Source organism: Moschus berezovskii, chromosome 20 (assembly GCF_049115385.1).
Source record: "Moschus berezovskii isolate FMDL1 chromosome 20, NW_MosBer_1.0, whole genome shotgun sequence".
In the NCBI taxonomy this organism is placed as follows: Eukaryota; Metazoa; Chordata; class Mammalia; order Artiodactyla; family Moschidae; genus Moschus; species Moschus berezovskii.
This window is the reverse complement of record NC_142479.1, coordinates 72,546,792-72,570,952: the sequence shown is the minus strand read 5'-3', so window position 1 is coordinate 72,570,952 and position 24,161 is coordinate 72,546,792. Positions and strand designations below refer to the sequence as shown.

Here is a 24,161-nt window from a genome sequence, read left to right as displayed (position 1 = left end):
CTGACTCGTAGCGACCCCACGGACTGCAGCCTACCAGGCTCCTCTGTCCATGGGATTTTCTAGGCAAGAGTACTGGAGTGGCTTGCCATTGCCTTCTCCGATTTAGCGTGTTAGTGACCCAATAAAAATTGAGGACTTCTCTGGTGGTCCAGTGGTTCAGAATCCACCTGCCGATGCAGGGCACATGGTTTGCTCCCTGGTCCCGGAGGACCCCACGTGCTGAGGGGCGACTAAGCCGGGGAACCGTAACTCCCGAACCCGTGAGCCTAGAGCCGGTGCTCTGCAGCCAGAGGAGGCAGTGCAGTGAGGAGGCTGCACACGGCAGCGAAGGCCCAGTGCGGCCAAAATACTCGGAGAAGTAAAGAACAAGGCTTTAAAATTAACTGAATAAGTGAAAGAAGTGGTTGAAAGACTGAAGAGGCAGGGATGATGGAAGGTGTACTTATAAACATAGATAGAGAACAGAAGTTTACGTGGAATGAGAACCGCCTTCAGTGGGGAGGAATTTACCACTAACGTGGCGTAAACAAGCCAGGACTCAGGAGAGCAGCCGCGGCTTCATCCCCGCGAGCACACACGGAGGGCAGACCCGGGCCGCGCAGGGCTCGGCCGCCAGAGGCGCGGGTTTGGCCCCGGTGCCTCCCCAGCCGTCCCATCCCCACTGCCCTCTCTGCGCACACCTCCCCAGTCCTGCTGGATGAACGCTGCCAGCCCTGCAGGGTGTTCTGTAGGATCAGCCTTTGCAAAAGCCCATCTGTAGTTTGACCTCGGGCCCTTGTTTCCCTGCATCCACCCTCATTGAGTGTGGGGCCCCCACTTTTCCTTACAGTCCCCCCGACCTGTAATTTGCAGTAACTTCTCTATTTCAACGTGCTATCCGTAGCTTTTATTTTTTTTTTCAGAAATTCTTCACAGTTTCTGATCTACGAAGTATCTCTTTTTTATGCTCATTATACATTTATTTCTCATCTTTTTCACAGTCTCTAAGGATGTAGAGTGGGGGTGGGGAAGGATGTATTTATCTTGAAACAGAAATCTTCCATCTAAGATTGAGATAGCCAGGGACCTCCCTGGTCCAGTGGCTAAGAAGACTCCATGCTCCCAGTGCAGGGGACTGGGTTTGATCCTTGGTCAGGGAACTAGACCCCACAGGCCACAACTGAGAGTTCGCCTGCCACAACTACAGATCCCAAGTCCCGCATCGAAGATGGACGATCCCGCATGCCACAGCTGAGACCCAGTGTAGCCTAATAAATACATAAATGTATTTTGTAAAAGATTGCGACAGCAGATAACAGAGAAACCAAGCAGCAAAGAAGCCATTTTGCACTTCTGACGCAAGACGCTCCACTTCCTATTATATTTGAGAAGGAGCGGGCAAGCTTCTCTTCATAAAGGCTTTACTGAACACTGGGGTAAGCTACGGCAGTGGAGTGAGGCTCCATTGTCCTTCTGAAGCAAAACATTGAGTGTCTGGGAGGAGTTCTTCAAGTCATCATGGGATGGAGTGGTGAAAACAGGACTTTTTTGCACCAAAGTCTCAGGAACAAGGAAAAAGGGAAAATGCACTTTATCTTCACTGATTTTTAAAAAGACAATTTATGGGAGAGCCCAAGTGCTTTGTTTTCCTTCCAGGATTTTTCAGAGATAGATAAGTTCCGAGCCAAGTATTCCTTTGACTTGGAAAAGGCACAAAAGAAGTCATACTCAGACCTTAACAGCGTGACTACTGAGTTTCCTGGTGAGTAACTGTAAAGCAAATAGTGCCGTGAAGATTTTCTTTTATCGGTCTCGGACATTTATCCAAAGTTTGTGAAATTTCAAATTCCCCCTTGACCTTGAATAACTTCCCTTTGGCACATTACCCAAACTATAGAAGATCCCTTGTAGAAGAAAGTGCTCAATAGTTGACTCAACAGACCGCAGATTTTGACTGCAATTTTGTCCAGTTTTATGCTTCTTCTCTATGAAGGGGAATCATCTGACTGCTCATTCTACTTCTGTTGGAAGTGGTGTGATGGCTGCTCTACGGCTTAAGAGACAGGCAGATGAATTTTTATGCGATGTCAAGTTCTCATATACCAGCATTCATGCAGTTAACAGAAAAAAAAAAGTTTTTCTTAATAGAATGTCACCGTGATGGAGTTATTTTCATAACGGACTACTTTTAGTTTCCCCTTTGTTTTGTGGAAAGTTCTAGACTGATAGACACATTGCCGTCTTTCTCAGAGGGCTTCTGCAGCTGCAGCATTGCCAAGTGTCCATTTACTGTGAAATCTGGACAGACTTGACTAACTCCTTTGCGATACGGCTGCAGCCATTTTAATAATGAAAGAGTATTTCACTCCAGTTTAAAACCATTTCACAAATGGTGCATCATTTTACATACGCCTACATTTTTATCCAGTTTTTCCTCTTCTATGTATTTTCTCAGGATCACTTAGTTTTCCCGTTTTTTTAAAAATTCTTTACTAATAGTCTTTATTAGTACTTTATTTTTATCGTAAGCTGTCTCAACTCCTTTAATCAAGATGAACTGAAGTGTTAGTCACTCAGTTGTGTCTGACTCTTTGCGACTCCACGGACTATAGTTTTCCAAGTTCCTCAGTCCATGCGGAGAATTCTCCAGGCAAGAATACTGGAGTGGGATGCCATTCCCTTCTCCAGGGGATCTTCCCAAACCAGGGATCGAATTTGGGTCTCCTATAGGACATGAGTTTGAGTGAACTCCGGGAGTTGGTGATGGACAGGGAGGCCTGGCGTGCTGTGGTTCATGGGGTTGCTAAGAGTCGGATACGACTGAGCGACTGAACTGAACTGAATAGGCAATTCTTTACTGTCTGAGCCACCAGGAAAGTCCAATCAAGGTTGAGATGGTATGAACAATGGATAATAGTTGAGAATATTGTATTCTGTAATCATTTTTTTTAACTTGGAAAATTTTTAAAAAGTCTTCTTTGATGTGGAACATTTTAGAAGTCCCTGTTGAATTTGTTACAGTATCGATTCCATTTTTCCTGTCCTGGTTTTTTGGCTTCAAGGTGTGTGGAATCTTAGCTCCCTGATTAGGGATCAAACCCACACCCGCTACTCTGGGAGGCGAAGTCTTCACCATGGGACCGCCAGGGAATTCCCTGATCATTTTCTTTTAAAATCCTTGTACGTTTAAGCTAAGAGGCACGTTCCCTGTATGGGGTGACTAAAATCTAACACATGAGCCATGTAATGCTTTCTGCGTCTGATTCCCACAAAAATCCCAAGAGAGGAAATACTTGAAAAGGAAGTTCGTCAGCAGCTCCTCGAAGGGGTTCAGAACGAGCATCCCCAACAGGTGCCATCTGGGCATGTGGGTCATCCTGAGCCGAAGGCAGCTGAGACCCTGTGGCCTCAAGAGAAACATCGGCCCCTCCACCAGTTACCTAGGAAAATGGAAAAAGGGGTCTTTCCAGGAGGAGGACAATTGCCAGGGACCCCCTTCATCTGAGTGGCCCGCCTCGAATCACGCAACACCTGCTCTTCTCCTCGTCCTGTGAGCCCCCTCCTCCCCTCGGAAGACCAGGCCCCTGACCGTTTCCTAGCTCAGGAGGGCGTGTATGTTCACTCCTCATCTTCCCCTTTGTCTTTGAAACTCCCGGGTGTGTAGGATTCCCATATGTGTGAAGCTGCATTTGTTTTTCTCCGGTTACTCTGTCACACATTGATTTGATTATTAGACCAGCCGAGAGAATTTTTGAGGAGCAGGTGGAACCTCTTTCTCGCCAACAGCACCATCCGTCTCCTCCCAGAACTCATACCCTCCTTCTCTGAATCCTTTGCCAACATCTTTTTGCCCTGCTGGGATTTCTTAAAGGAACCAGGCTCTTCAAATTTCTGAAACACAGAACACCATTTCTTCATAACTTCCCATCTTTTGAATGGTAGATATGCAGCATAGAGTTCCAGAAATTTGTGTTCACTTAGACATAACCATCTCTTTGTATTTAAGCATCTCTGCTATTCAAAATTCCTCATCAGAGAAAAGGAAGGAAATGGCCTTTTATGAAGGACTTTCCAACAAGCAGGAACTGGATATGACATTGCTGAGACAGCTGGAACTAAATGCCCAGCAGCTGTGGTTTGCATTTTTGCAATAAGTTCAACTGAATCTCATACTGAATGGTTACAAACCACCATGATCTCTCTATAAAAACTGGTTCATGTGGCAGTTCTAAAACTAGAGGGCTCTGGGAAGTCTTCTGTTCTCTTCTTCCCAATCTCCCATCTCCCAATCCTCTAGGCAGTTAAAATAATTATCTTATAGTTTGTTGGTGCTGGCCTTCTCCAAATTGGAAAGGGGTCTAGGTGAGGTGGTAAGCTTTTTTTTTTATTAAGGTTGTGATAAAAGAAAAAAATTAAATTTGTTTATCATACTCAGAAACTGAAACAATTTTATAAAAGTAAGCTTGTTTATTCAACGTTTATACGGAGGAGTGGAATCGGGGTAACCTGCAGAGACACTGACATTCCTGCAGGCTGGGCTCCGCCACATGCCTCTGCCCACATTATCACTGCACTGATCCAGCACTCACACCTCCTCTCCCCCACAGAGAACACATCAATGCTCACGCTACGGTCTCTACAAATGTGACACTGATGCTATGAAGACGAATGTCTTAGAAAACAACCACAGGCTCAAAGGGGAACATGGGGGTTTGGGGCTTCAAGGCTCTTCCTGTGGGAGGAACTTCTGCCTCACTGAGGGGTCAAGTTCCTCCTTTAAATCATCCAGCTCCTGCTCCTTGGGGAGTTCCGGGAATACCTCAAAGGGGGAGGAAACAGAGGCAGGAGTGTCGTACTGCTCCTCATAGTGCCAAGTGAGCGCACGGCGTGTGCACACCTTCTGCCTTCATATTCCAGGGATGGCACGAAACCGTGAAACAGACCCACCTGCTGCAGTGCGGACTGGGGAGGCTGTGCTCCTCCGGGTCGAAGCTCTGTTCAACCGAGCAGAGAAGGATGTACACTAGGGGTTCCTGTAGTTTTACATCCAGATGGTCTCATAAGTCAGCATATAATACGAACCTTTGGGTGTTTTGTGATGGACAGGGAAGCCTGGCATGTTGCAGGCCATGGGGTCGCAAAGAGTTGGACACAACTGAGCGACTGAACTAGACTGATAGTACAAATCAGTTTTTTTTAAATCTTAAATAAAAAAAGTTAAGATAATTATCGTTGATGGTTTAAGCACAGAACTCAGGTAAAAATACACCAATCCATTCACTTGGGTTTGGGGCTGGTATTATGGCTGTGAGCTGCAGTTACCGAGAGGTGCATTTAAGGGAGAAATGATGCTGAGGAGGCTTTCTGCCCCTCATGTGACCGGAAAGAGGGAAGTGGTAGAAGGAGGATGCCTTCCGGAAAGGGTTGTATAAGAAGGTTACAGAGAAAGATGCTTGTGACCTCTTGCCGGAAACCGTGCTAGCGCGCCTTCAATTGGATTGAAGACCCTTCTCATTGACCAAAGTAGATCGAGAAGGGTGGTAAGAGCCCTGATCAGTGCCCAGCAGACAGGTGACGCGTCTCCAGCAGTACCAGGCTGGTGCCGGCCACAGTGCCAACCAGGGGGGAGCTGGGAGGGACCGTGGACCAGGCGGCTGGATGCTTGGCTCCCAGGATGGAAGGAGGCAGCGTCATGGACCATGAACACTACACACAGGAGTGGGAGCAGCCTCCCAGAACCAGGAGAGTCAAACCCCTTCCTCAGGAAAGCTGGCAAAGAAGCAAAGATGATCTCTGAGCCATGACAAGGAAAAGAGAATACCGATGGATCCTGGATATTTCAGAGAAGTAGAGTAAATGGGCTCAGATGGAGGAGTCCCAAACCTGGTGGTGGCAGGGGCAATGTGGTCCATTTTATGGTGTAATGGACACAAGAAGACTGTCTTAGGGACTAGGTAACAGGTCAGCTTCTAAGGCAATAAAATAATACACAAGTCCAGATAAGATTTAATTTTAAATACAGGTGCATCTACGTTCCAAAAAGAAATACTAATGTTCTCCTTAAGTGCAGATATTACTGAGTTTTGACTAGTATCGTTTTATTGACACACACACAGACAAATATATAGAAACCCCCCTCAAAGCAAAAGTCACTCCCATTGTCCCCCAAACACGCACGCAGGATTCTCCACCCCCTTGATTTTCTGGCCCTACAATTCAGTCTGAGAGTTTAACTTTTAAATTGAACACAGTCTGTCCCATCCCATTCTTTGTCACGCCGATGGATTGACTTACGATTTGGAATGACCTGCTCTCCGGGACCTCGTTTCAAAGCTTACAGCTCTTACTCTCCTCTCATTTGAAGGAAGCTTGGGCTGAAGGTGGAGCACCTTCCAGTGGGGGCTTCTAGACCGTCAGAGACAAGAACCTGGGACCAGAGCAGAGGAGAGGGAGGCGGGTGCGCCTGCGGCTGGTGGAAGCCGGCTGAGCAGTCGCTCTGGACGGGTGGGCTGAATGAATGGATGGGGGGATCCACAGTAGCAAGAAGAGCCGGGGACAGGGGAGCAGCCTCAGACGGTTCCGGGTCCTTGTTCCCTGGGGTGGAGATGGGCCGGTCCTGGTTCAGATTTGCCCAAATCACGTTCCACCCACTTTTCCTTCTTTTTAAAGAATTTTCTTTTTTTAATTGGAGTATAGTTGCTTTTGGACTCCCTGGTGACTCAGAGGTGAAGAATCTGCCTGCCAATGCAGGAGACATGGGTTTGATCCCTGGGTCAGGAAGATCCTCTGGAGGAAGAAGTGGCAACCCACTCCAGTGTTCCTGCCTGGAGAATCCCATGGACAGAGAGGCCTGGTGGGCTACAGTCCAGGGGTCATGAAAGAGTCAGACAGGACTTAGAGACTGAACAACAGCAGTTAAGTGGTTTATGCAGGATATTATGGCTAGGCTGTGATATACTTGAGCTTGTGCTTGAGATGGAGGGCAGGAACTCCACCTGGCCTGGGCTTTGAGAGGCTTTAGGCAACCCACTCCAGTACTCTTGCCTGGAAAATCCCATGAACGGAGGAGCCTGGTAGGCTATAGTCCATGGGGTCGCTAAGAGTCAGACATGACTGAGCGACTTCGCTTTCACTTTCACTTTTCACTTTCATGCATTGGAGAAGGAAATGGCAACCCACTCCAGTGTTCTTGCCTGGAGAATCCCAGGGACGGAGGAGCCTGGTGGGCTGCTGTCTATGGGGTCGCACAAAGTCGGACACGACTGAAGTGACTTAGCAGCAGCAGCAGGTTAAAAAACCAGCACCCTCGGACTTGTGTATAGGTGAGTTCGCTGTGAAAATGTTCCAAGGACTCTACCTAAAATTGCCTGCAAAGGGCAGCGTTATTCTTCCAGAGGCCTGCATTGGCAACCACAGGGCAGGAGGATAAGCCACAGGTCACAGCTTTCGTGCATTCAACCTTGAGCAGACAGACAGAGAGACGGAGAATATGTGTGGGCGCTGTGGTGATTGGGTGGAGATTTGTTCCTTCATTTCACTGTAGCAGTTCCCCCAATGCTTTTGTGCATAATAATAATACTGCACCTTTCCATAGCCCAGATGAACCAACGCCACACAATTATGTCTTGCTGAGACTTTCCTGAAAACGGCAGGACTTGACTGCTCCCGAAGGGTGTTCACTGCGGGAACACACAGTGTGTCTCAGCTGAATTTTAGCAAGTAAAGAGAATCTGGAACAGGCCTCAGTTTTCTGGGAAACATGCCACGGATGGGACTTGAAAACACGAGTCAAGGCTTTGGAGCAGAGAGCCAGCAGCCCGCCCCAGACGCGGCCCTGAAGTTCCGAACCTGGAGTTGACCAATCCCTCTCCTGTGTGGGCCACATTGGCCATGAAGAGAAACCGAGTGGCAGCCGCAACCTCATCCGTCAGCTGGGAGTGGGCTGGCTGCCACCCAGAGCTCTCGTCCTGTTGCTTACGAACAGGACAATGCTCTGGTCAGTGCCGTTTCCTGGAGGCAAAGCTCAGAGGAGAGGTGTGAGTGGTGTTGACAGGAGGCACGTTGGCCAGCACCTCGCCAGGGGGAGAATCTGCCTGCAGTGGCTGGATGAGCTGAGCAGCAGTCCAGACAGAAGCGGACCGGAGTCCACCCAAACCCATGTCCATTGAGTCGGTGATGCCATCCAACCATCTCATCCTCTGTCGCCCCCTTCTCCCCCCGCCCTCAATCTTTCCCAGCATCAGGGACTTTTTAAATGAGTCAGTTCTTCACATCAGGTGGCCAAAGTATTGGAGTTTTAGCTTCAGCATCAGTCCTTCCAATGAACATTCAGGACTGATTCCTTTAGGATTGACAGGTTGGATCTCCTTGCAGTCCAAGGGACTCTCAAGAGTCTTCTCCAACACCACAGTTCAAAAGCATCAATTCTTTGGTGCTCAGCTTTCTTTATAGTCCAACTCTCACATCCATACCTGACTACTGGAAAAACCATAGTCTTGACTAGACGGACCTTTGTTGGCAAAGTAATGTCTCTGCTTTTTAATATGCGGTCTAGATTGGTCATAACTTTTCTCCCCATGAGCGAGCATCTTTTTAATTTCATGGCTGCAGTCACCATGTGCAGTGATTTTGGAGCCCAAAAAAATACTGTTGCTTTATGCCATAAGGTGGTGTCATCTGCATATCTGAGGTTATTGATATTTCTCCCGGCAATCTCGATTCCAGCTTGTGCTTCTTCCAGCCCAGCGTTCCTCATGATGTACTCTGCATATAAGTTAAATAAGCAGGGTGACAATATACTGCATTGACGTACCCCTTTCCCGATTTAGAACCAGTCTGTTGCTCCATGTCCAGTTCTCATTGTTGCTTCCTGACCTGCATACAGGTTTCTCAAGAGGCAGGTCAGCTGGTCTGGTATTCCCATCTCTTTCAAAATTTTCCACAGTTTGTTGTGATTCAAAATTGTAAGATGTGCTTTTTTAAAACTTTCCTCAACTTGATGGTTCAAATTCTCAGTACGACCGTTTGAACAGGCCTCACATTTCCTGTGTCATCACAACAGATAAAACATGACCGTACAATCTGAAAGCTGAGAAGTGACGGGAAAGGGAGACGAGTAAATTACGAACAGGTGAGAAAGAAAAGTAACGAGCGCGACTGTGCTGCCGTGAAACCGTCAGACTCCGCGTCCCCGCAGCAAACCCTCAGCGTCCTGTCTGACTTTGCATTTGTCGTTGTTTAGTCGTGTCCAACTCCTGTGATCCCACGTAGCCCGCCAGGCTCCTCTGTCCACGGGATTTCCCAGGCAAGAATACTGGAGTGGGTTGCCATGCCCTTCTCCAGGGGATCTTCCCGACCCAGGGATCAAACCTGTGTCTCCTGCATCGGCAGGAGAAATCTTTACCATTTAGCCACTTACCTACTTAAAAAGATGAGAAGATAGTTAAGATTTTAAAGGTCAGAGACAGAAAATTACTTTCTGTATCATTCTCAGAAACATAAAAATTCTGTAATTAGGTGCGTTGTAAAATCTGCTGCGGTATGAAACACTGGGCTCAACTGCTCTTTCGGAGGCTGCCTGGTCCGCTGAGTCCCACTAACCATCATGTTATTGAGAAAAGTGATGATGTACGTTTCAAAAGCATTTTGAAATAATATCTGAGCCAAGGTATATTAATGCTATAAAATATTGTCTTAAAAAATCGTGGATTTGGCCTTTAAGGCTCTTCCTGCAGGAGCTTCCACTTCACAGAGAGATCAACTTCCTCATTAGAATCGTCCCACTCCTGCTCCTTGCAGAGTTCCAAGAAAACCTGCAACAGAGGAAGAAATAAAGAGATGGGGTGACCACTGCTTCCTGTAGCCCCGAGTGAGTGCAGAGCGTGTGCACACGTTGTATCTTTATATTCCGTGAAGAGTAAAGCGTTCGTCACTCGGTCGTGTCTGACTCTCTGGGACCCCAAGGATTGTAGCCCGCCAGGCTCCACTGTCCATGGGGTTCTCCAGGCAAGAATACTGGAGTGGGTTGCCATTTCCTTCTCCAGGGGATCTTCCTGACCCACGGATTGAACCTGGGTTTCTCACGTTGCATGTGGATGCTTTACCGTCTGAGCCACCAGGGATGCTGCGAGATCTGTAAAACGGACCCACCTGCTCCAGACTGCACTGGGAGAGGCTGTACTCCTCCAGGTCGAAGTTCTGTTTAACTGCAGAAGGATGGATGTATATTAGGACCGCAAATGTCTTTCATTTATAAATTTGCCAAGTCACATACCAAGGGCACACACGGACAGATCTTAAATATACAAGGTGGGTAATAAACTTGGGTTAAATATGGGAATGCACATTCACCATGGGTCCTCTCTCTCATCATCTCAGAGCTCAGGCAGAGGGGCCAGAAGACTGAAAACAGGATGCGAGGCTCTGGATTGCCCGTGCGGGTTGCGCTAAAGGCTGGACCACTGCCTCCAGCCACTCTGCATCCTCCCTCACTCCTCCACCCTGCTCTCTGCTCTAGAGCCTGACTCGGGGGGCTCCTCCTGGGGGGTTCCGCCAGTGGAAAGCCCAGGAGGAGGGACAGAGAGAGAGGAGACAGAGCTTTCATGCCTCCTTTTCCTCCCTGACCCCAGGCATGTCCTTTGATTCAAGGTCACTTCTTCCGTCAAGATGGCAGATTCTACCCAACTCTACTCCCAGGATCCAGCCACTGCCTCCTCTCTTCATCCCTTTGGACCCAAGAACAGGAACCCTGGTGTCAAATCCAGCCTCAGGTGACTGCACTGTTCCTCCAAAGAGCCTCTTTATAAACAAAAAGTTCCCAGAATTATCCTTTTTTATTTTTTTAATTTATGGGTTTTTTTGTTTTTGCCTGCATGTGGCATCTTCCCTGACCAGGAATCAAACCTGTACACCCCACACTGGAGGCATGGAGTCAACCATCAGATGACCAGGGAAGTCTGGAATTATTCTATTTTTTAATTTACTACCTTTTACCCATGTAGATTGTGACTGAGAGTCCAAACAAGCAAACACGTAAGAGAGAAGAACCGCGAGTGGAAAGAAGACCCTGGAGAGTCGAGATTTCTCGTGGACAGTTAGTTACTAGACAACAGTTAGTTGCTAGATCAACATCGCCTCTGGCCTCTAGAAGATCTTGTTGTTGTTTAGTTACTCAGTCATGTCTGACTCTTTGTGACCCCGTGGACGGTAGCCCGCCAGGCTCCCCTGTCTGTGGGAATCTCCCAGGCAAGAATACTGGGGTGGGCTGCATTTCCTTCTCCACGGGATCTTTCCGACGCAGGGATCAAACCTTCGTCTCCTGCATTGGCAGGTGAATTCTTTACCACTGAGCTGCCTGGGAAGCCCCTAGAAGACCTACTGGACACCAACTGTACCCCCAACCACACCACCAGCTGTGAAAGCCAAAAACGCAGGGAGCCCCCTTTTATAGGGCTGCATTTCTGCAAACCACGGGGGTGTGGCTGCCCTGCGCCCGTCAGGTCCGTGGTGCCGTTTTCCCAACTGCATTTCCTCACTTTGTCTTTCTGTGTCACATTGTGCTAATTCTCAAGATATTTCAAATTTTCCATTCTGATTCTATTTTTCATGCTGATCCGTGATCTTCGATATTATTATTACATAAAAAAGATTACCACTCATTTAAGACTCAGATGGGGGTTCTCATTTTTTAGCAATGAAATATTCTAAATTATGGCAAGTAATTATGGTTTTTAGAAATAATGTTATTGCACACTTAATAAACTATGGTACACTGTAAACATCATTTTTTTTTTTTTGGATGTGGACCGTTTTTAAAGTCTTTATTGAATTTGTGACAATATTGTTTCTGTTCTATGTTTTGACTTTTTAGCCTCAAGGCAGGTTGGATCTTAGCTTCCCTGACCAGGGATCGAACTTGCACCCCTTCCATTGGAAGGTGAAGTCTTAAACATTGGACTGCCAGGGAAGTCCCCTGAACATCACTTTTATATGCCCTGGGAAACCAAAACACTCATGAGACTTCCTTTATTGCAGCATTCAATATATAGTGATGGTCTGGAACCCAACCCACAATACCTCTGAGGTCTGCCTGTATCCCCAGAAGTTGCCAAGTCACTGGCTGAGAACCACTGGATTAAAATCTTACTATTTACTTATAGTATATGAAGTGAAAGTTGCTCAGTCGTGTCCGAGTCTTTGCGACCCCATGGACTGTATAGTCCTTGGAATTCTCCAGGCCAGAATACTGGAGTGGGGAGCCTTTCCCTCCTCCAGGGGATCTTCCGGACCCAGGGACTGAACCTGGCCTCCCGCATTGCAGGCGGATTCTTTACCAGCTGAGCCACACGGGAAGCCCTTATCGTATCATACAGAATGATGCTACTCTTAAAGTATAATGTCACATTTTAGGCCCACTATTGATTAATACTTCTTATGCTGGTTTTATGCAAGACTTGAACGTGATCAGTTTTCAGAGGCTCACCTCGCAGCGGGCACTCTCACCTGTCTCTAAACTGAAGAAGGCGTGTGATAAAGGGTGCACATCCTCAACAGGCAACTTGTAGACCACCAGGGAGGCGAACCTGGAGGCGAGGAGAGACAGCTGAATTCAGGGCCCAGAGGCACGGCCGCGAATGGGAGCCACGTCCCGGAGCGGGCAGCAGGCTCGTCTAGGACTTGGCTGTGCGTCTGGAGCTACCGCAACATTGTGAACTCAACTGCAATCCAATATATAAAAGAAAGAAACAGGCCCTTGAAAATTAAAAGAAAAGAAAAAGGAAGAATGTTAATTCCCTTACAAGAATCAGCTTCCAAACCAGAACGTGGTTCTCTTATTTCCCTCCTGTGCTATCCCTTGGAATTGGATGTCTCTCTACTCACTGAAGTCCTCGCGATTCCCATATAGTTTCAAAACAAAAAACGCGAATGAGAAGATGGCGCTTTTGTATCTCGCCATCGCAGAAAAACAGAGCAAAGACCAGGAGGAAACAGAACGAGCCGCGGCGACCTCTCCTGCCGAGCAGCCTGGGGGAAGATCCTCAGGACCTCGCCGTGCAGAGCCTCCAGCCGGGCCGGGCTCTTCAGCTTCATCTGCAGCAGGTAGTCTCTGCCGAACCTGCTCTTCAGATGCTGGACGGAGCCGATGCACCTGGAGGAGAGGGGACGCTGCGGCCGGCGCGGGGCGGGAGGGCGGCGGCCCGGGAGCAGGGCCCCTGCGGGGACGCGCCCTCCCCAGCGCGCCCGGGCGCACCCACCTCAGGCTCCCGGACGCCAGGACGGCCACGCGGTCGCACACGGCCTCCGCCTCGGCCAGGCAGCGGGTGCTCAGCAGGGCGGCCCTCGCCGTGCTCCTAGCGGAGGCCCGGATCAGCCGCCTGAAGGGAGGCCAGGCAAGTAAACGTCAGCGAGCGGGCCGCCAGACGGTGTGGAAACGACGCAAGGGCGTTCCCACTGGACTTGGGGCAAATAGCGAGTTCAGACCCACTCCCCAAGGACAGGGGGCCCCGAGGGCCAGCGGCATAGAGGGAACCAAGCAAGCGGGGTGTCTCACTCAGAGCAGGCCTTGGGCTGCATGTAGGGAAAGATAGCAGGTGCGAGCCTGTCTACAGAGATGCTGTATTCCAATAATATTTATGAGAGGGCAGTAGGAGGAAAGATGAGCCCTTCTGTAAACGCGCCATGATAATGCCATATGCCCAAAACCGCAGGATGACAGATTTCAGAAAAGTCTTAGTGATGAGAGAATATATTGAGTATAATCTATAACAAATTTTCGAATCATTATATTGTACAACTGCACTAATATAATATTATACATCAATTATACTTCAATAAAAGAATTTTTAAATAAGATAAAGCGAATATTTTGCATGTGAAAAAAGAGAATACATTGGAATGTATTCTTCCCTCCGTAAGAATTATGTATTGGGTGATGTTGCAAAAGATTTAAACTTAATAATAGATTGATCAGATTAAATATAAAAATGAACCTTGAATACTTACTTGGAAGAGCTAAGATGAAAATGAAATTTTTAGAGTGAGGATTGAGTTACAATTACCTTTATCTCCTTAATAAAAACTATATGTGATGCGACATCACGATTTTTTTCTTCATACTGTTTTTTTCTGGTAATGTGGATATCTTTCCCTTTATAAACAACGGTTTAATTTTTTTCTTTTTTTTATTGTGTCAAGGACAGTTTTAGTGGGAAATTTCAGACTTCCAAATGACATCTGCAAAGCAGCTGCTTAGGTGCATTCGTATAAGTGAGTCCAAGGGGAAGAAAATCCTCCAGCACACACACACAAAATCACTACTCTCGCCACTGGATCTGACATAACCAGCAATGCTTCTGAGGGTCAGCTGTTACAGGTGACACATTCGCTCACGGGTACTCCCGACACCCCTCACCACATCTGCAGCTGCCCCTCGGGGTCCATCCCCGTGGTCGGCTCGTCCAGAAGCAGCACGGCCGGGCTCCCCAGGACGCTCAGCGCGAAGCTCAGCTGCAACAGAGAGGAGCCACGTCGGCGCCGGCCTGGGGGCGCAAGGGGGTGGGGGGGCCTGGCCCGGCACCAACGTACCTTTCTCTTCGCCCCCTCAGGTAAGGCCTTGGCGGGGAGCGCCATCTGGTCCTGCAGCTTCAGGGCATCCGCCAGCCTGCAGGAAGCAGGGGGAGTCACACCCACAGCATCCTGCTCAGGGTGGGGGATGCGTGGGGGAGGACCAGCAAGTTAAAACAGCTGCAGAGAGTTTCAGTGAGGCTCAGGCTGACCCTAAGATTGAAACCGCCGAGCGTGTTTCATGAACCCTTCTTGGCAGCCAGACTCCTACTTGCAGTCTTTTTCTGTACTGAGAACAGTGAATATATGATCCTATATGATCCTGCAAAGATCCTGCAGTCCCCCACTAGGGCAGACATCCAGAAAAGACGAAAACTCTAAATCTGAAACCATCCATGCACCCCAGTGCTCACTGTGGCTCTGTTTATGGTAGCCAGGACGTGGAAGCAACCTAAATGTCCATCGGTGGTCAACTGGCTTAAGAAGATGCGGGACACAAAAGGAAGATTACTCAGCCATAAAAAAGAATGAAACGGTGTCACTTTTGGCAATGTAGATAGATCGAGAGAATATTATACACCGTGAAGTTAGTGTGAAGGAAGTCAGACAAAGGCAAATAGTGTATGATGTCACTTATATGCAGAACCTAAAAATATAATACAAATGATTCTATATACAAAATGGAAATAGGCTCACAGACATAGAGAAACAAACTTATGGTTACCAAAGGGGAAAGGGGTGTTTTATGAACCCTTCTTGGTAGGATAAATTGACGGGATAAATTAGGACTCTGGGTTTAACAGATAGAAACCACTATACATAAAATAGCCATGCAACAAGGATTTGCTGTATAACACAGGGGACTGTATTCAATATCTTGTAATAGCCTATGATGGAAAAGAATCTGAAAAAAATATGACTGAGTCATTTTGTCATACACTTGAAACTAACACTGTATTGTAAGTCAACAATACATCAGTTAAGAAATGATAACGCATAGGCTTTTTCTCTCCAGGCTTAAGGCGAGCGAAAACACTGAACTGGGGTCTAGACGATCAACAGGCATGGAGCTGTCAGCCAGCACTGCCCGCCGTCATTCTGTGTGAAGGTGTCTCAGCCCAGGTGGGGAACAGGTGAGGCTCCCCCACGCACCTGGCGATAGCGGCTGTGGCGTCCGCCCTCCGCAGCCCTTTCACAGCGGCCAACACCTCGAGGTGCTCCCTCACTGTCAGGCTGGGCCACAGCACGCTCTCCTGGGGACAGTACCCCAGGAACCCCAGGGGCGCCGCTCCACTGCCCTCTGCCAGCAGCACCTGCAGAGACAAGGTCATTCTCACATTCCGTCCAAAATCACGTGTGCAGGCGCAGAGGTTATTTCAGTGGTGTCCTGCACACAAGGTGCCAGGAGCCCAGAAGTAAGTGGGTGATCGCTAGCTCTGGGGAAAAGATGATTGAAAACGAAAAGGCAGATGCTCCACACTGTTACAGGACAGGCTCTCTATCACAGTTTGGACTTCGTTAAAAGTCCATGAAAGAATTCAAGGTTGCTTATTTGGTTGTCCAGCTGTTGTTTAGTCACTAAGTCATGTCTGACTCTTTGTGACCCCATGGACTGTAGCCCTCCAGGCTCCTCTGTCCATGGAATTTCCCGTATCCTCCTCCATATCCTCCTCTAGGGGATCTTCCCGATCCAGGGATCCAACCTGAGTCTGTCTCCTGCATTGGCTGGCAGATTCTTTACCACTGAGCCACCTGGTAAGCATGGTTGTCCAATGCTTGACTTCATTTACTGATCCAAACATCCATAGGAACAGGTATTTGTTGAAGATTCTGTATTTCCAAAGTTGAAATCGTTACAGTTATGGGATATTTCACAAGTATATTGTAAAGATTAAATAAGCTAGTTTTTTTTCCAGCCCTCCTGCCAGGGGATATCTGGCCCGTATGGAGACACTTTGTTGTCCTGTTTGAGAATCTAGAGGGTTGAGGCCAAGGATGCTGCTCAATACCCCATGATACATAGGACAGCCCTTCATAATAAGAGTGGTCTGGTCCAAAATGACACTGGTGCCACACTGTCGATCAGCTAATGCGCCAACATGGAATAAAAAGCTTAAAACACAGGGATGGACCTAGAAACTGTCATATTGAGTGAAGTAAGACAGAAGGAGAAATATCCTATGACATTATATGTAGAATCTAAAAAGAAATGATACAAATGAACTTATTTAAAAACAGAAACCTCAGATACGCAGATGACATCACCCTTATGGCAGAAAGCAAAGAACTAAAGAGCTTCTTGATGAAAGTGAAAGAGAAGAATGAAAAAGTTGGCTTAAAACTCAACATTCAGAAAACTAAGATCATGGCATCCGGTCCCATCACTTTACGGGAAATAGATGGGGAAACAGTGGAAACAGTGAGAGACTATTTTTTTAAGCTCCAAAATCACTGCAGATGGTGACTGCAGCCATGTAATTAAAAGACACTTGCTCCTTGGAAGAAAACCTATGACCACTCTAGACAGCATATTAAAAAACAGACATTGCTTTGCCAACAAAGGTCCATCTAGTCAAAGCTATGGTTTTTCCAGTAGTTATGTATGGATGTGAGAGTTGGACTATAAAGAAAGCTGAGCACCGAAGAATTGATGTTTTTGACCTGTGGTGTTGGAGAAGATTCTAGAGAGTCCCTTGGACTGCAAGGAGATCCAACTAGTTCATCCTAAAGGAAATCAGTCCTGAATATTCATTGGAAGGACTGATGCTGAAGCTGAAACTCCAATACTTTGGCCACCTGATGCAAAGAACTGACTCATTGGAAAAGACTCTGATGCTGGGAAAGATTGAAGGTGGGAGGAGAAGGGGATGACAGAGGATGAGATGGTTGGAAGGCATCACCGACCCAATGGAAATGAGTCTGAGTAAACTCCAGGAGGTGGTGATGGATAGGGAGGCCTGGCATTCTGCAGTCCATGGGGTCACAAAGAGTCAGACATGACTGAGTGACTGAACTGAACTGATAAACAGAAACAGACTCACAGATGCAGAAAAAAACTTATGGTTGCCAGGGGGATGGGATGGGGGAAGGGATAGTTAGGGAGTTTGGGATGGACACATACACATGGCTACATTTAAAATGGAGAACCAACAAGGACCTGCTATCCAGCACAGGGAATTCTGCTCAGTGTCATGTGGCAGCCTGGATGGGAGGGGAATTTGGGGGAGAGTGGATACATGTGTGAGCATGGCTGAGTCCCTTTGCTGTCCGCCTGAAACCATCACAACACTGTTAACTGGCATTGTGAAATAAAAAGATATTTTTCAAGTTTAAAAACAGAGAAGATAAACAACACAAACAAGCATTGCCGCCCCCACCCCCGGAACCCCACCATGTCCCCAGGTCCAAACCTGAGAAATTCTGAACTAAGGTAAATGGAAACCTGTCAGCACTAGTTTGGCACATAGGAATCAATAAACACACGCATTTATTATTTTTTTACGAGCCAGATGCTGTGCTATATAATAACAGGTATGTGTACCAGTGCTTACATTTTCTGTGTTTTAAATTATTTTGGCCTCCGAAAAACCCAACCTGACTGGGGCGTTAGCGCGATAGTCCTGTTTCACACATGAGGAAACAAACAAGCGTCGTTTGTTAGACTCGTGCAGGAGGCCGTTTGAGGCAGAGCTGGGAGTGGGAACTGGGGCCTGCCCTTGGACGGCAAGCCCATGACCTCGGGGCTGTCTCGTTTCTGCCCAGGATGGAGGAGGAGACCCCTGACTACCCTGGCCTCACAGAGCTTTCAGTCTAGACAGAGAAACAGGAAACACACCAGCAAGCACACACGTGAGTGAATCGCAGCGCCCGCTGATGGCTTTCAGGGCAATAATGGTGTTAGCCCTGAGTGTCACAGGGAAAGGCCTCTGGGGACATGGAGTTTTAAAGTGATGAGAAGGAAATGAGCAGACACACGAAGAGCCGAGGGCAGAGCACTCCGGCCCCCGGGAGAGCACGCTCGAGGGCCTCACAGTGGGAAGACCACCAAGGGCTGGCGGGAGCCAGGGCCATCAACGGAGCCCAGACCCTACAGGGCCCTTTGCGGCCACGATGAAGGTTCTGGACGCACTCCAGCTGCGGGTTATAAGCAGGGTAATGGCATGAGCGCTTCTGCATTTTTCTAAGGACCACTCTGGCCGCCGAGGAGCGAGAGGGGAAGAGAAACCAAGAGTGCCATCAGCTCCTCGTGGCGAGCATGCCCTCTGGCCTTCACCTTCTGACCAGTGTCAACAGCATCTCCCCTTCAAATGTGCGATACTGTGCGGCTTCCCTGGTGGCCCGGGGTTGGAAACTGAGCTCTTAATGCGGGGGCACCCAGGTTCAGTCCCTGAACCAGGGATTGAGCCCTATAACTTCAGGTTTAATCCCTGAATCCCAGTTCAATGCTGCAACTAAGACCCATGGCAGATAAATAAATATTATTTAAAAAACAACAACAAAAAAAAGACAAAGTTGCAACACTTCAATCCTCTGTCCATTACTTTACACAACTTGGCCCAGACAGAGCACCCCATTGTATTCATATGCTATTGCGGTTTTACGCTTTGGAACTTGGACAATTTTTCACTAATTTAAGATTTCTATTTTCTGAATAAATCCTGGAACTTGGCAGGTCAATTCAACAAGTTCTCAGGATACATAACTAAAAAAAGAAAGAAAGACTTTTGACCATGAACGAAGCTAGTGTGCGGCTCTACTTCCCTAAATGTTCCCTGTGAATGCGTCTGGTTTTCACTCAGAAAAGGCACAGGATAGATAGCACGTAGGCTTCAGTGCCTAACTACTTTTGGAATTAAGGGGAGACATTTTTCATTAATCCTCTTCACTCAATGCATAAATCACATTGATTAATAAGAAAGGACCAGATATATATTTTTAAGATTGGCTTCTGTGGTCATTGGAAAACGTCTGCTCTGGGCTGCACTGATGAGCCTGTTTCCACGCGTTTACTGACCTGCCCTGCGGCTGGTCTCGTCTCTCCAGTTATCATCCTGATGATTGTGCTTTTACCTGCTCCGTCGTGTCCCAAGAGCCCCATAACTTCACCTGAAAGAAACAGGTACACTCAGAATTATACGTGCAAATTGTCACAATAAAAGTAACACAAATGCTGCTTCCTGGCTCACCATGTGTCAAACTATAGGCGTTATTTCACTTATTCTTCACACACACGCCTGAGCGTTGTCACTAGCTTCATTTTGCAGGCAAGGAAACGGAGATGCAAAGAGAATTAAGAACAAAATGACCAGGGTCATGCAGCCAATCTGAGGTTGAGCTGGAATCTGAGCACATTTTCTTTTTCTTTTTTTGCATTTAACCAACACGCTGCAAAACTTGCTATCTGTGAGGATGGATGCACTGCGGTACCCCAGGGGGTTCCTTCCTGGGAGCTAATCCCTGCTGTGAAATTAATTACATTACTTAGAAAACAAGCCCACCCTTCTTAACAGAAGGACCGGCTCCTTTTTGGTCATTGTTCTTATCGTTGCTCTTTTCTGGGTGTCTGTTTGAATGGAACAGAACTGTCTTCCTATGCAAGGAAGCACCATTGTGATTATAGCTGAGATTTTCCACAGGCTGGCTCAGCCATAGCCCGTGGAGGAGGGCTGGCTGCCCTCTGGGTTCATCTGCAGACGGCCCCGGATTCAGACCCTCCCAGGCCCTTCCGGAGACCTCACGGTCACGGGTCAAGACGGCTCTGCCAGCAGAACGACTGGTTCCCACCTTTTGTCACGCAGAAAGAGACATTTCTTGTGGCTACTTTTTTCTTCCTTTTGGCAAAACAGTTTTTCTTTCTGCCTGCATATTCCTTCCGTAGACAACTGGCCACGATGGCAGGTTTCTGGAAAGGCAAGGAAAGTCCGATAGGGCTTCATGCTCACCCTAAAATGAGCGAGTGTCCCCTCATCCCTGGGTCCAGATTTCTCCTCTTCGATACTATGAGTCAGACCAGCCCTTCCCCCTAGAAACTGCCATTTTCCAGCAAACTCCCCCAATCTTATACATCCCTTCAGGGAAAAGATGTCTGTACTGTATCATATGATTCCGGCTTGCTCTTCCTCCGCAAACTGGAATAGAGACACCCACCCAACCAGTAGGTCTGTGAAGATGTGTATGCATGTACACACAGCCACAGGCACAGAGACACACACAGATACACAAAGACACACAGAGACACACACAGACACACAGACACACAGACACACAAAGACACATACAGACACACACACAGACACACACACAGACACACACACAGACACACAGAGACACACAAAGACACAACAGACACACACCCAGACACACCCAGACACACACAGACACACACAGACACTGACACACACATAGACACACAGACACACACAGACACACCTGGCACACAAACACACCCCTCAGTTGAACGCTCTCCCCTGAACTGCTTGCAGTAAATGTTACTCAGTTTAGAAAACTTACAGAGTCTCCCTTTGGTTTTGTGATGATTAGCTTTATTTGCCAAAACTACGACTCCGAAAAAGGAATGGACAAGTCAGTGTGTGTGTGTTTCCTTGGTTGTCTTATCTTTGTGGGCACTGCATATTCACAGAAGTCAAATGATGGGCTCAATGTGTAAGAACTAAAGAACCTCCCGTGTTTTCGGAAAAGTAAGACTGCACACCGGCCCCCTTGCCCTGACAGGGTCAGGTCTGATGCGCGATTTCACGGCTCTACCTCCTCGGAGTCCGGGGCGGCCACAGCGTCTGCTGTTCTCCTTCTTTCCGTCTGGACATCTTCATCCTCTCGTTCGGGTTTCTCTGGGTTTGGAAAAACAGCACTGTTCCTTGGCGAAATTCTAAAAGCAAAACAGTGCGAATCAAAGAGGTTTCCAGCTGAAAAATGTGTACCCAAATGGTGAATTTTGTATGTACTGCAATCAATTATTTGGACGCATTGAGTAGCTGCAGGGCTCCCCTTGTGGCTCAGAGGGTAGAGAACCCACAGCAGAATCTCTAAATTTCTAGTCGACACTGCTCTCCTTTCAAACAGCCTTGCTCCCATCAACGATGCTACTTTCACGCCATCCTGGGTTTTGCCTGAGCACGACGTCCTTATTGGTCGTGACTTCTTCTTAAATAATGAGGTGGTACGCACTTCTCTGGAAAAGGATTCTGAGGCAGGGTTGCACGTGAAAGGAACCTAGGAACTGTAATTTCAGCACAGATGCTTCAGCATTCTGAAGGCCTTGTGGCAACATGGACCACAATGCTTATCATCGGAGGCATGCCCGTCAGACTCCAGACTCGGACTCACCAGTAACTGAGCACTGTCACTTCTTGGGAATGTGTGTCAGAATCACCCTTTTCCGGCTGCTACCAACCGAACTCTCTCCTTCATCGTCCCATAGCACCGCTTCCGGCTGCTCTGTCTCTCTCCCAAACTTCCGCTGACAGCCGATGCCCTAAAACAGAGCCATCACCACTCCCTCTCCTGCTCTGCTCGCTTAAGCTGGACTTGAGCTTGATTCCTATTCTGAGTGAGGCAAGGTTTTCAAAGCACATCTGTCTTCATCTTCCATTGTGTGACTCCCAAGACCCCCGAGCTTCAGTTTAGTTTTTCATGGTCCTGCAACACAGGCCTCCAAGTTTGTTCCAGCTGCCTTCTCAAATCTACAGGGAGGTGGTGTTTATTCCAAGTTTCATCCCTCTGCTCAGCTACTCCTCCTTCCTGGATGCCTAGACTTATCCAACTGCTTACATAGATGTGCCCAGGAGATGGTGATGGACAGGGAAGCCCGGCATGCTGCAGTCCATGGGGTCACAAAGGTCAGACACAACTGAACAACAACTCTACACAGTCCCTTCAAAACAATTCTACAGAAGACTTTCTATGCAATTAATTAAACGTATTAAAATGTCTTTAAACAATGAGTATTAAAATAAGATGTGAAATATTATTTGAATTTTCTTAACCTGAACACAGGATCCTTTCTCATTGATTTCTTCCTAAATTTCATTTCCAGACATCGTAAGATAAAGAGGAAAATGAAGAAATGAAGATAAGGCTGGGGAGAAAAAGACAATCACAGTTAGAATCGATATAAAAACAACTTCCATATTGAAATGGATTTAAGGAGTTTGATCATGGACAAGGTTTTTAAGGATTTGGCAACATTTTCACAAGATTGAAAGATAATATGGTTAATATTTTATGAAGCTCTCCTAGTTTGTGTTACTGTACTTAAGAGAAATCATGACAGAAGTAGAAAGTTGGGCTTCCCTGGGGACTCAGTGGTGAAGAATCTGCTGCCCAGTGCAGGGGACACGGGTTCGATCCCTAATTTGGGAAGATCCCATGTGCCACAGAGCAGCTGAGCCCGGGAGCCACAGCTACTCAGTCCTGAGTGCCCTGAGCCCGTGCTCCACCACAAGAGAAGCCGTGGCAGTGAGGAGCCCCCGTGGCACAGCTAGAGCGTGTCCCCAGCTCTCTGCAACCAGAGAGAGCCCATGCAGGCTTCTCTGTTTATTTATTTTTAGAATAAATACAATTATTTTTTAAAAAGAAAAGGTAACGAGTTGATCCTGGCACTACGCACACCGCTTCCCACCCAGTGTCAGATGATGAGAATTCACTAGTGGCCAGATGCCGGAAGTGAGGAATTAAAACTCAACTGTCCAAATTAAAACTGTCCCTTTAACGCAGGCCGTACAAAGCCGTCCCCTCGGCAAGAACATGTAAATAAAATTAAAACTGTCCCTTTAACGCAGGCCATACAAAGCCGTCCCCTCGGCAAGAACATGTAAATGAAATTAAAACTGTCCCTTTAACGCAGGCCATACAAAGCCGTCCCCTCGGCAAGAACATGTAAATGAAATTAAAACTGTTCCTTTAACACAGACCATACAAAGCCGTCCCCTCAGCAAGAACATGTAAATGAAATTAAAACTGTCCCTTTAACGCAGGCCATACAAAGCCGTCCCCTCAGCAAGAACATGTAAATGAAAGCATCTTCTTACGATTAGCAGTGTCAGAAATGCAGCCTGCTGTTCTGAAGCCCCCAAGTAATCCACAGAGTCGGGAGAAATCTGTGTAAAGAGGAAAAAGGGGTGATTAGGTGCACCTCAATCTGTGCGTGAATCTCTTCCCACAAAAAATGATGCCCATTAAACGACTCGCCTGTTCTACATCAGGTAAGAGTCGGTTCCTAACTGTGTGCCTTCCTTGCTTCCAAGCTCACCTGGCGACCTACCTGCTAACCTGAGTTTGGCTGGAGCTCCGATGCGCCTGCGCAGGAGTGAGCAGGCTGTGCTCTGCTGGCGGAAACCTGGGTGGTGCTGGTGGGACCCACTGAAGCCAAGGGCAAGACGTGCCTGGACTTACCGCCCGCTCCACCCCCACCTTTCTCTTCACATCTGTGCTGTAGGACCATCGCACTGATCTGCCACTCGCTCCCCCTGCTCTGGAGAATACCTGTGGCCGCCCCTCAGCCAGAAGACCAAGGTCTTCACCTGGGCTTTCACCTGCACACAGTCAAAGGTGTGGTTCTCATCAGTACTGTTTAAAAGGTGTCCCAACTCTTTTGTGAAGGA

At 47.6% G+C, this 24,161-nt stretch overlaps 1 protein-coding gene across 2 annotated transcripts in view; it reads right to left on the bottom strand.

Moving 5' to 3' along the window:
* Positions 1-4,733: 4,733 nt before the first annotated feature.
* LOC129544778 (ATP-binding cassette sub-family A member 9-like) overlaps positions 4,734-24,161 on the bottom strand; it is a 60,582-nt gene continuing 41,154 nt past the window's right edge. For both annotated transcript variants that reach the window (XM_055408726.2, XM_088829383.1), the window contains 13 exons: positions 23,589-23,657; positions 22,545-22,636; positions 21,307-21,427; positions 20,326-20,443; positions 19,556-19,647; positions 15,694-15,854; positions 14,563-14,638; positions 14,390-14,484; positions 13,233-13,352; positions 12,986-13,126; positions 12,481-12,560; positions 10,129-10,184; positions 4,734-9,791 (listed from right to left, as the gene is read on the bottom strand). In XM_055408726.2, coding sequence (XP_055264701.2) covers positions 9,696-9,791; positions 10,129-10,184; positions 12,481-12,560; positions 12,986-13,126; positions 13,233-13,352; positions 14,390-14,484; positions 14,563-14,638; positions 15,694-15,854; positions 19,556-19,647; positions 20,326-20,443; positions 21,307-21,427; positions 22,545-22,636; positions 23,589-23,657 — 1,317 coding nt within the window. In that variant the 3' untranslated portion in view covers positions 4,734-9,695. The remainder of the gene's footprint in view (positions 9,792-10,128; positions 10,185-12,480; positions 12,561-12,985; positions 13,127-13,232; positions 13,353-14,389; positions 14,485-14,562; positions 14,639-15,693; positions 15,855-19,555; positions 19,648-20,325; positions 20,444-21,306; positions 21,428-22,544; positions 22,637-23,588; positions 23,658-24,161) is intronic.